Raw genomic sequence first — 12,659 nt, 5'->3', positions numbered from 1 at the left:
CCTGCTCTTTGCCCTGAACTGACAGTAACTGCTGGACATAAAACTTCAGACTTGTCATCACCAGAAAGAAATGAGTCAGCTAAATCTACCATACTTCCCAACTTCTGAAACTGAGCTCGAGTAAGTAGACAGGCGGGAAAAACATCAAACTGATCCATAACAACGTCAGAGGACACGAAAGTAGCGCTGGGAGTACTCAAAACATCTAAAATGGGCAAAACCTTTCCTCCAGCTGTCATTTCCCAAAATAAAATCAATTCCCTTCACAGGGAAGTATGTCAGGGGCTTGAAATGGGCTATGGGCAGACAGCAACTTTAAATACACCAGAACACAGGTCAGTACACAACTGAACATGGTGCAATGGCTCCTTAACATAGCCCATTTCAAGCCCCTGACATACTACAAACGAGCCACAGAAAGACAGAAAATGGCAGCACGTTAGCTAAAATAAATGACTGAGCAGCCCCGGTGTCTCTTAAAACATGCCCTTTAGAATAAAATGCTGATGACACGGATCAACGCCAGGCAGTTCTATTGAGCTAGAGACAGACACTCCAGGACTTAAAGAACCAGCAAGTGCTACGCCTTTTGTGAGAGGGGGTTCAGTCCCGAAGTGGCATCTGGCAGCAGGAAGTGGCAACTCCGCCGTCCGGAAATGGCACATACTGGCATGTGCCACTTAGCGAATGGCACCTGACACCGACAACTGGCACATGCCGCTCGTGCCACTCGGTTAGTGGCACTCGCCAGTGGTACCCGCCACACAGAAACGGCGTGTGCCTCTCAAAACAGGCACATACCAACAGCTCCTGTGAGTAAGGCAAAGACTCTGGATAGCGGCTACTCGGCTGGGCTAATTAGCAGTACATCATAGCTCCACCATCGGCCATCAGAACCTGGGAGAAGTCATGGAGGAATGTTGACCTAAAGACTCTGTGCAGATAGTCTGTCATTTTGGGCTTTTGTTGTGGCACGGAGAGCTGAAGAAAGCAGCTCGTGTTACAGATGTACTCAAACTTCATTGTGGTGTTATTCATGCTAAATCTAATGTATAGACCATTTATCAGTGTGTTTATTAAACAGGACAAGAGGAACGCAGGCTTGTGTTCTTGTTTTCATTTATTATTTTTTCAGGAGTGGCACTAGCCATTTACTGAGGGTAAAGGCACTGGCATGTGCCGCTCAGGAGTGGCACTAGCCATTTACTGTTGGCCAGCATTTTGCTGGGTGGTGGGGGAGTTCATTATATTTACATGTTACTGTAAGGTGTTGTTACTAGTTCTGGTCACCAGGTGGCAGTATACGCGCTACGCGTTGTTTCTCTCTTTAGTGTTGGTGCTCAACAAGGAAAGCACAGTATTGTGTGCTTCCTTAAAGGTGAGACATGCTGACTGTGCTCTGTGATGAATCCTAGTTAACCCTTCAAAAATATCTAACATCCATCGGTGTTTTGGACAGATAACCACTGGATAACATGTTATGTTCAGTTAGTTGTCCAAATTAGTACATATTTTCATGCTATTTTTTCGTTTTTTTAAATATTGCAAGCTAAAAGAATGTGGTGTAATACTAGTTGCTAAGCTCATTTGTTTTATCAGTTTTAGTTTAATGTGACCTGTTTTACATGTAGGCTTGGGAATTTAAACTGTTTAAGCAATATATGTATTTTTTTTATTTGTAAATGAGAGCTGTGAATGCCATCGACACAACGCAGAGCCCAGCTGGGGAGCCGTATAGCAAGAAAGAAAGGGTTACATCTTTGGTGCCGTGACCCGGATTGTGGTGTGAAGATCAGCGTGGATGCATCCTTTTGCAGACAGCATCGTTTCGGATGAACTTGAATATCCTTTCTTCTTCATTTTACATAGCTCATTCATGTTATTTTGCTAAGGGTTTGGTCTGTGTTGCATTAGTATACTAATACTGTTTTGCTGCCTAAGTGCAAGTAGTTGCTCCTAAAGACATTTAAAGGTGACATGAAAATACCTGTTGGTTGAAAGTGAAGTCTAAATAATAGTGTGTAGACCAAGATTGTGAGTAATACTCTAAGTAGAAAAAAAAAAATAATATTGTTTTTAATATTTTGGCTGACAATTCACCTTCACTGTTGGTATTTTTGGCCTACTTTGAATTTGTAATTTTCCTTCTGGTTATCATTTAACATCCTTTATCTGAAATAACACTGAGATTCATCTAGACTTCTTTTTAGAGGTTTATAGTGAAGTTTAATATGCTTCTGTAGTACGTCATTCATAGACTTAGCCAAAAAAAAAACAAAAAAAAAAAACGCTCAATCAGAATAAAACAATGCAAGGTGCTCCTCAAGGAACCCCAACCCCATCAAGACTAGCTTCCACCAATGAGCCACTACCCGATACTCCCTGGTTGTCATTTGATTCAGCTAAAGTCCCCCATGGCCAAGGTCATCAGAGGATTGATCCTGTAGTAGTGGAATTAGACATAGAGGGAGATGGCGCAACAGCCTTTCCACCGTCTGTGAGATCAAAACTTGCGTTTGGACAGCTACCAAATTTCGCAAACCCTCACACTCATTCAAGACCCTAGTCAATGCCCTCGCAGTCTGTTGCTGTTCCTGTGTCCCCTCAGCCAGCTCCTCCTGATAACCACCCTGATGTAGACAACCTCCACCCTTCCCCATACACGCCTAAAAATCAGTGTCCAGCACCACCACCTGGTCTCATGAGTATGCCTGTTGTAACACAGTATGCACCTCAGTATGGTTTCACACAGACAAATCAAGTAAAAGGTGTGCAGGTGTTTAGTGGTCATGTAGACAGTAGGATTCTAACAGATGATTGGATAAGGGATATGTAGTACCTCCTAGATGCTGGTGGTCTTCCCCCTCATTTTGCCTTTGCAACTGTGGTGCGACACCTGAGTGGAGAAGCGAGGAAGCTTGTGCTGAACTTGCCAGCCCATGAGCAGACACCAACCAGAGCCTTTGAAGAACTAAGACATGAATATAGTGATACACAGACATCTGTGGACCCCCTTGCAGACTTTTATGGGCGAAGTCAGAAACCTGGCGAGTCGCCTTGCTCATATGCAATTGTTTTGGAGGCCACTCTGAGGGCAGCTGTGTGAAGCCAACCGTATGCCCTTTGGACTGCAGAACGGACCCTCTACATTTCAAAGATTGATGACATGCTGTTTTGGAGATCTAAACTTTGTGAGTGTACTCATTTATTTAGATGACATCATCTTTTCCAAAACATTTAAGGAGCACCTTGAGCGGTTGCAAGTTGTCTTCAGCAGGCTGCATGAACATGGGTTAAAGCTGAAACCTCAGAAATGCCAGCTGCTGAGGAAAGAAGTGCAGTATCTTGGTCATGTGGTGTCGGCAGATGGCATAAGTACAGACCCTGGAAAAATAAACAAGGTAAAATGCTGGCCAAAACCAACAAACCGAAAAGAACTTTAAGTTTTTGGGCTTCTCAGGGTTTTATCGGCGTTTCATCGAGGGATATGCCTCTATAGCAGCTCCCCTATACCGCCTGACATCTGGAGATCTGAGATGGAAAAAAAGAGGCATATCACCTGGCGAGGCTGTAGTTCCTTTCAAGTGGACTGTAGACTGCCAAACAGCTTTCCAAACCCTGAAGGAGAAGCTTATTACTGCTCCTGTATTAGGATACCCTGATTACAATTTACCTTTTGTACTGCAAGTTGATGCTTCAGTGGAAGGTCTGGGGGCTGTTCTAGCTCAAGTCCAGGGAGGTGCTGAGCGGGTTATAGCGTATGGGAGTAGGGGCCTCACTCCAGCTGAAACACGCTACCCTGCCCATAAATTAGAATTCCTGGCATTGAAGTGGGCGGTCACAGACAAATTTTATGATTAGCTGTATGGCAATCAGTTTACAGTACTGACAGACAACAATCCTCTAAAGTATGTCATGTCGATAGCAAAGCTTGATGCAACAGGGCAGCGCTGGGTGTCACAGGTAGCCATGTTCAATTTTGAAATCCAGTATCGGCCAGGAATAGGGAATTCTAATGCTGATGCATTATCAAGACTGTCACAGGGTGAGGTAGAGGCAGCGCTGAACATGTGCCCACAGCGAGTATTGTCAAGGCATGAGACAGTGGTTCCTGTTCGAAGTCCAGGGGCTACTGAGGGTACACCAGAGGTGGTAGAAAGCACGAAAGAGCCTGACCAAATTTTGTCAGCTTGTAATGATGTTTTTGATGGGGTTGGCACAGACGTTTTTCCAGCTATGACCAAACAGGAGGTCAGGGAGAGCCAAAGAGCTGATGCAGTGATCAGAACTGTGTTGCACTGCAAAGAGCGGGGTGTCAAGCAGGCTGGGACTGAGAGGTTGGAGAGAGGACAACGCCTCCTTTTAAAGAAGTGGAGGAGATTAGTGGTAAAAGAGGGCATTCTGTTTCGCCGAGTAAGAGCAGGCCAAGGGAAAGTGTTGGATCAGTTAGTCTTGCCAGAAAAGCTGAGGGAGATGGCCAAGACTGCTCTGCATAATGACTTTGGACATTTTGGCATTGATCGGACATTCACATTAATTAGAGAGCGATTTTATTGGCCACAGATGTTTAAGGACATTAAAGTGTGGTGTGAACAATGCAAGAGGTGCTGCCTCAGGAAAACTCCTGTTTCTGGCCTGAGGGCTCCGCTGAACAGCATCCATACCAGTGCTCCTATGGAGTTAGTCTGTATAGACTTTGACACTTGAGAAATCCAGAGGTGGTGTAGAGAATGTACTCGTCGTCACAGACCATTTCTCCTGGTTCTGCCAGTCTTACCCCACAAAGAACCAAAAGGCAAGTACTGTGGCCAAAGTGCTGTGGAAAAGCTTTTTCTGTAAATTTGGATTTCCTGTCAGATTATTGTCAGATCAGGGGAGGAACTTTGAAAGTGCAGTGGTGAAAGAGTTGTGTCAGATTGGAGGAGTGCAGAAAGTTCACACAACCCCATATCACCCACAAGGTAATGGCACCACTGAGAGATTCAACAGGACACTGATGAACATGCTTGGCACTCTGCCACCACACTTAAAGTCTCGATGGCCTGAATATGTGGATGCAATGACACATGCGTACAACTGCTCAGTCCATGACTCCACTGGTTACAGCCCATTTTTTCTGATGTTTGGGAGACATCCAAGACTGCCAGTTGATCTGATGTTTGGGCTGTTATCTACCAGTGGTGCTTGTGAGTACACAGACTGTCAGAGATCTGCGTGAGTGCTTCACTTTGGCATATGTTCAGGCGAACCACTTGTCCAGGAAGGCTAAGAAGCAACAGAAAAAATACTATGATCGAAAGACCAGAGTAAGGGATTTTCAGCCTGGGGACAGGGTTCTGGTTAAGGTGTGTCATACAGAGACCAGGCAAAAGCTGGGGGACCGCTGGGAAACTTCTCCGTACCTAGTGGTGAAAAAGCAATCTGGGACCCCAATGTACATAGTTCATTCTGAGGACGATGGACGAGAAATGGTCCTCCATGGAAATCTTCTAACCCAGTGCATGTTTCTTCCAACCATGAATGAGGAAACACCACACAGCAGTGAAACAGGAGATGGTGTAACTCAAGAAGATTTAAGTGATGTGCTAAGTAAAATGGGTGATGGTGGAGACCAAGATGAAGTTGACAGTGAGGGGGATGAAGATCAACAGTTTTTCAGGCCAGTGAATGCTGTAAACACGTCGCAAAGTGATGCTGGTGACGAGAGTTTGGCAGAGGTGGAGAAAGATGCAACTGCAGTCCCATCAGACAGTTCTGGAGACAATCCAGCGACAGGAGCTGCCATCAGTCCCCTAGCCGTGTCCCAGAGAAGGTATCCTGTCCGAGAGAGGTGTGCCCCTAACAAGCTATCCATAGAGTATACACGCTATGCGTTGTTTCTCTCTTTAGTGTTGGTGCTCAACAAGGAAAGCACAGTATTGTGCGCTTCCTTGAAGGTGAGACATGCTGACTGTGCTCTGTGATGAATCCTAGTTAATCCTTTAAAAATATCTAACATCCATCGGTGTTTTGGACAGATAACCACTGGATAACATGTTATGTTCAGTTAGTTGTCCAAATTAGTACATGTTTTCGTGCTATTTTTCATTTTTTTTTTTAAATATTGCAAGCTAAAAGAATGTGGTGTAATACTAGTTGCTAAGCTAATTTGTTTTATCAGTTTTAGTTTAATGTGACCTGTTTTACATGTAGCCTTGGGAATTTAAACTGTTTAAGCAGTATATGTATTTTTTTTATTTTTAAATGAGAGCTGTGAATGCCACCGAGTACGACGTACATTTTAAATTGAAGAAACTGTGAATGTTAGCTGAGACTTTCATTTAGTGTAAGTTAGAAGTGGAAAAAAAACTGGGCTTATTTGACAGTATTGTGTGCTTCCTTGAAGATATGCCAAGCTGCTGTCTGAGCCTGACAATAAAACAGCGCCACCAGCTGATTGCACCACATTCCTGCGCTTCCTGGTCCCTTTTTACTATCATCAAATCACAACGCAGAGCCCAGCAGGGGAGCCCTGTAGCGAGAAAGAAAGGGTTACATTACCAAGTGCTAAGTTTTGAAAATAGTGCCTGAACATACCCAGTCTTGTCTCCATGCTTTTTTTTATTTTATTGTTCTGTTTTAGATTATGCAGATTAACAAATATGTAACCTTTACCTGGGAAAAGCATATTTAAGGTACACATTTGGTTAAATTTACATTGTACATTAAAACATGTACCAGTACAGTTCCTTTTATTTTACATTGCACGTGCTTTAAGATTACTCACATAATTAAAACTTTAAATACCCCATATACCATGAGAACAACATTGTACAATACTTGCAAATGTGGCGAGGTAGCTTTGTAACTGTAAATGTTATGCAATAGCTCAGGATTCCTAAATTAGTAACAGGAACACATTTCACAAGAATTACTGAATACAGTTATTGACCAATATTGCTTACATTTGAGATCACACTTTCAACTGGGGCATTTACCTGTGTGATGCAGGCTAATCGAGAACTATTTTCAAACCTTGGAACTTTGTCCACTGTGTGATAAGCAGCTAGTACTGCTACTGATTGCCACTCCTGAATGGTGCATGCCAATGGCTTTCGCCTCAGTAAATGGCTAGTGCCACTCCTGAGTGGCACATGCCAGTGCCTTTACCCTCAGTAAATGGCTAGTGCCACTCCTGAAAAAATAATAACGTTAAAACGAAGAACACAAGCCTGCGTTCCTCTTGTCCTGTTTAATAAATACGCTGATAAATAGTCTACATATTAGATTTAGCATGAATAACACCACAATGAATTCAGTAATTAGTTCGAGTACATCTGTAACACGAGCTGCTTCCTTCAGCCCTCCATGCCACAACAAAAGCCCAAAATGACAGACTATCTGCACAGAGTCTTTAGGTCAACATTCCTCCATGACTTTTCCCAGGTTCTGATGGCCGATGGTGGAGCTATGATGTGCCGCTAGTTAGCCCAGCCGAGTAGCCGCTATCCAGAGTCTTTGCCTTACTCACAGGAGCTGTTGGTATGTGCCTGGTTTGAGAGGCACACGCCGTTTTTGTGTGGCAGGTACCACTGGCGAATGCCACTAACCGAGTGGCATGAGCGGCATGTGCCACTCGTTACTAGTTGTCGGTGTCAGGTGCCACTCGCTAAGTGGCACATGCCAGTATGTGCCATTTCCGGACGGCGGAGTTGCCACTTCCTGCTGCCAGATGCCACTTCGGGACTGAACCCCTGCAGCCTTTTGCCTGACTCAAACTGGTGCTTTGTTTACTCTGTCTCTCTTTCTTCTTCAGTGCCAAACAGTTAATAGCTATGTGTCCGGGTTTATGACAAAAACATTCTTTAATGTCACTCGATCGAGGAGGCGATCGGCTAGCGGGTGTGTGTTTAGGTTTGTTTTCGGACAACTGCTCTGCCTTAACTGGTTTAAAGGCCTGCCTGTGAGTAAGAACGAACTCATCTGCTAAAACTGCTCCCTGAGACGCAGTAGAAACTGCACGTTAATTCAAATATATGACGACACGTTCGGGAAGACAATTTTTAAACTCCAACAAAATCAGCTCCCATAGACTCAAAATCAGTAACTTTACTAGCACCACACCATTTATCAAACATTAGCCCCCTTCTCTCGCTCGAATTATACAAATGTTTGGCTAGAACTTTCTAAAATTTCTTAAAACGCTGGCGATAAGGTTCCGGAACTCGTTCATAAGCTCTTAAAACTGCAGCTTTTACCACTTCATACTGAGAGCTTTCGCTAAGCGAAAGAGCTGAACAGACTTCTTGAGCTTTCCTTTCTAGTCTACATTGTAACAGAACCGCCCACACGTCTTTCGGCCAACGTAAAGTAGTAGCAAGTCTCTCAAATATGTTAAAATGGGTGTCCACTTCACCCTCTCTGAACGGGGGAACTAGTGAAACTTAGTTAAATCTAAGGGGGTGGGATATGACTCAGGCGCAGAAGACACAGCAGCCTGCTTGGCCTGCTCTTGTGTACCAGCGTGAGGCTGAACAGGAAAAACAGTGGGGGTGGCGTACGCGAGAGAAACCGGCCGCTGCAACTGGTCAGAGGCGAACTCCCTCGCCTTCAGTTCCAGCTCGCGCAACCTGATTTCCCTTTCGTACTCCAACTCCATTTCGCGAACAGCCAATTTAAAGTCAAACTCAGATTTTTCGAGCTTCAACCCTTTCTTTCGCCTCTAATTCGAGACGAGCCAAACAAACTTTAACATGACTTTCCGTCGAAGACAGAGAAGCGTGAGAAGACGGCGCATAAGGAGGCAGAGTAGCTCTTACCCCAAGTTCCTCATTGACTACTGCAGTGCTCATGTCCGGTTTCCCCGGCTCGCCAGAAACAACCAACCGGCTCCGCCCAATCCGGCGTGACCTCCCGGCCATGTGAAAACTATCCTGGACGAGCCCCCATATGTCACGTCCCCCTCAGATGTAGCTAGGGGTGGAGGGGAAATAATGGAATGTGATGGAGACGGAAGAGAAGGACAAGTACACAGTAGTGGCGTTTGCAATCAAGTCTTTTCTTTGCTTCTCACTTGCAAAAGTGTCTGATACAGGAACAATATATTTACAAGGAAAGAGAGATAATACAATAAGCCGAGCTGAATACGTATAGATTAAAAGGAAAGGAGTTAACTAACCACCAAGTATGCAAGAACATTGACTATGGGGAGCCAACCTACCGCAAGGGTGGACGGATGACGGTGCCAAAGAAATGAAACCAAGAAAACCAAAGTCTAATCTGCCTAGCCAAGGCTATTCCTCACCAAAAGACAACGGGTGGCACTCGCCCCTTACCTGACGTGTCTAAACAATCCGACCACTATTGTGTGTGCATATGTATAGGCGCGCCCAACTTGCCTGTCCACACATGCGCTAGGAGAGAGAAAACAGCAAGGAGGGAGCACAGGTGACTAGCATTACTGGCTACATATTCACGGCTTAAAGTAACACAGCTTGCCACCACAAATCTCATGCACGCTAAATGCTCCCCTCCATAACTAGACTCAGGTGAGTCCTTTTATCTGCCAAGGCCCGCCCCTCGGCAGAAAGCAGCCATCTGGATTGGTAGAGAGAAGAGCACAGCCAAGCATTTGATGTCCACATTGGTCCTTTTATCCACACCTGCACCACGATCTGGTTGGGTAAAAGAGGAGAGAGAAAGAAAGAAAAAAAGAGAAAAACGAAACATACGTGCATTGCAGGCACGTGACCTCTGGACAAAAGGATTGGGATGCCTGCACTTAAAACCTACAGGAGCTTTTATGACATCCCATTCTAAATTCATGGGCATTAATATGGAATTGGTCCCCTCTTTGCAGCTATAACAGCTTCCACTCTTCTGGGAAGCTTTCTACAAGATTTTGGAGTGTGTGGGAATTTTTGCCCATTCATCCAGAAGAGCATCAGGTCAGACACTGATGTTGGACAAGAGGGCTTGGCTTGCAGTCTCCGTTCTAGTTCATCCCAAAGGTGTTCGATGGTGTTGAGGTCAGAGCTCTGTGTGGGCCAGTCAAGTTCTTCCACACCAAACTCGCCCACCACGCCTTTATGGACCTTCCTTTGTGCACTGGGACGCAGTCATACTGGAACAGAAAAGGGCCTTTCCCAAACAGTTCCCACAAAGTTGGAAGCATATAGTTGTCCAAAATCTTAATCTTAGTATGCTGAAGCATGAAGATTTCCCTTCACTGGAACTAAGAGGCCTAGGCCAACCCCCGAAAAACAACCCAATAGCATTATCCATCCTCCACCAAACTTTCCACTTGGAACAATGCAGTCAGGCAGGCAATGTTCTCCTGGCATTCGCCAAACCCACACTCATCCATCAGACTGCCAGATGGAGAAGCGTGATTTATCACTCAGAATACGTTTCCACAGCTCCAGAGTCCAGTGATGGCGTGCTTTACACACGACACAGATGTAGCAGGACATACATTTCACAAACTGAGTTGTGGCAGAGGTTGCATCCTTTGACAGTGCCATGTTTAAAGTCACTGAGCTCATCAGAACGACCCATTCTACTGTCAGTGTTTGTCTATTGAGACTGTGAGGCTATGTGCTTAATTTTATCCACCTGTTAGAAATGGGAGTATATACGTATACATATAGTCGTGTACTTACTTTTTCCACATAAGAAAACTGCATTTCTGTTTATTTCAATTACATAAAGGATGACAAAAATGTTAAGTTTAGGTGTCACTTGTTAAATTATATCACCTTTATTTATCAACATTGTTTAAATGAAGATATCTGTATGTCCAAATACCTAAAAAAGTCTATGCGGTGTGCTTCTCCATATGACTATATATACATGTACCTGTCTATTTCATACATTTTAAATACTTTTCCACAATATTTCATATGTTCATACCATCTACAGTTAGGATGTATGGAATGGAGATTTCCAAGATGCTGGAAAGAATCTTTATTTATTTTTTTAATTAGACATATCGTATCTTATTGAAAAATGAACATGTGACAGAAAATGCTGAAGATAAACGGCAGCACAGTAAGATCTGTATATTAGGTTATATACCCACAAGACAGTAGTTTGTTTAGGGTTCTCATTTATTTCCCATGTTTATCCCCATTCACACCTCAGTAGGCATTTTAGACCATAAATTGCCATCTCCCCTTTGAACTATCCACCTCTGCAACAAATAGTTCAAGAAAAAACCTTCCCCAGGATTTTATTACAGAATTTGGAACAAAATTCCTTTTGATTTTTGTCTTCTAGACCTGAATTGCACACATCTGCACTTTTGTGGACAGCTTAGCGTGCATGAATGTATCATACATGGTGTCTACGTGTGGGTGGACCATTTGAGGCTGAAACTACATCACTACTATCAGCTAATAATGCTTAATGTAGGTTTCTGTTTTTGTAGGTTTGACGTCCTGATTTTTCTCATGGACAGCCCTATTTTTAGAGGTCTGTTATTTTTCAAACTTACAGAGAAAAAAGGTCTCCTGTGTCTTTTAGATTATGAATGTTATCCAATTTATTGATGCTTGTGGTCGTCAAAATGTCCCAGTCAAATTCATTACGTTACTCATCGTTTATAAAAGTAATATATGACAAAAACCCAAGATATGAGAACACAATGAATCACATCACTCTAAAGCTCTTGTGCAATTACATACTAAGGAACATCAGCGGGCACATGGACAGCACAAGACTAATTGTGTCTAATGTCTGTAGAACAAGTGGTGAGAATTCTACAGAGCAGTATGAATGGCCAGCACATGTAAGCTGTAGCAGTTCTTCAGCTGTGTCACGTCACACAGAGGAAGTATGTGTAAAGCGGGCATTGTAAGAGCTGTAATAGAGCTATCGTCAGGCAAAATCACATCTGCTCCGATTCCACTCCGCATTGCTGCATACTCTGACAAAAACCAGTACAAATCTTCACTGATCAGAGATACAATGCTGCAAATGCAGGATTAGCTTTATAGACCAACAATTTAACTAATTTGTTAAATCTATTTACAGTTGATCATAAATTCCATGTTAATATTTTAGGAGTTTAATAAGCAGCTGACAGACATAACTGTTCTCTTAAGGACACCTTTTGCATTCGGTGGAACCTATTGCCTTTAGTGAAAATGCTGGATATCAAAATGTGGGGAAAACAAATTAAACACTACAAATTAGAAAACAAATATCTAATCAGCACAATTCAAAGTCTGGCAAAGTTTAGAGAAGGATCTCTAAGGATGCTGTTTTTTTATTTTCACAGGAAATTTGACTTAATGGTAATATGAATGCAGCAGATTGTCAGAAAATCTTGGAGAAACATTTGCATGCATCAGCCCAGGAATGGCACACAAGGTGCAATGATACAAAGCACAAAATCAAGTTGTCCTTTCAGTGTCTGCATCGGAATAAAATAAAGGTCCTTCTAGTCCCATCATTAAGCTGCTTTAGGGGAGAGCTCAAACATGCCTTACATGCAAGGAAGCCAAAGAATTGATAGGAATTAATAATTGAGTTTTTTTATCAAGAAAAGTGAGCAGCTTTTCCCAAGTAGGGGCGGATCTAAGGGCTGGCCTCACCATATCTACAAGAAATAATTAGTAACTTGTAAAGGAATACATTTTTGATTAATTACTCCAACACTAAAACTATCTACACTAACA

General features: G+C 43.3%; 1 protein-coding gene across 1 annotated transcript in view; it reads left to right on the top strand.

The window, feature by feature from the left end:
• The window catches only part of glra4a (glycine receptor, alpha 4a), a 67,639-nt gene extending 66,819 nt beyond the window's left edge, over positions 1 to 820 (top strand). The window contains exon 11 of the mRNA XM_036567735.1: positions 739 to 820. Within this exon, the coding sequence (XP_036423628.1) occupies positions 739 to 820 (82 nt within the window). The remainder of the gene's footprint in view (positions 1 to 738) is intronic.
• The last annotated feature ends 11,839 nt before the right edge of the window (positions 821 to 12,659 follow it).

The sequence above is a fragment of the Colossoma macropomum genome, unplaced genomic scaffold, assembly GCF_904425465.1.
Source record: "Colossoma macropomum unplaced genomic scaffold, Colossoma_macropomum, whole genome shotgun sequence".
Lineage (NCBI taxonomy): Eukaryota > Metazoa > Chordata > Actinopteri > Characiformes > Serrasalmidae > Colossoma > Colossoma macropomum.
This window is presented reverse-complemented; position numbering and strand designations above follow the sequence as displayed.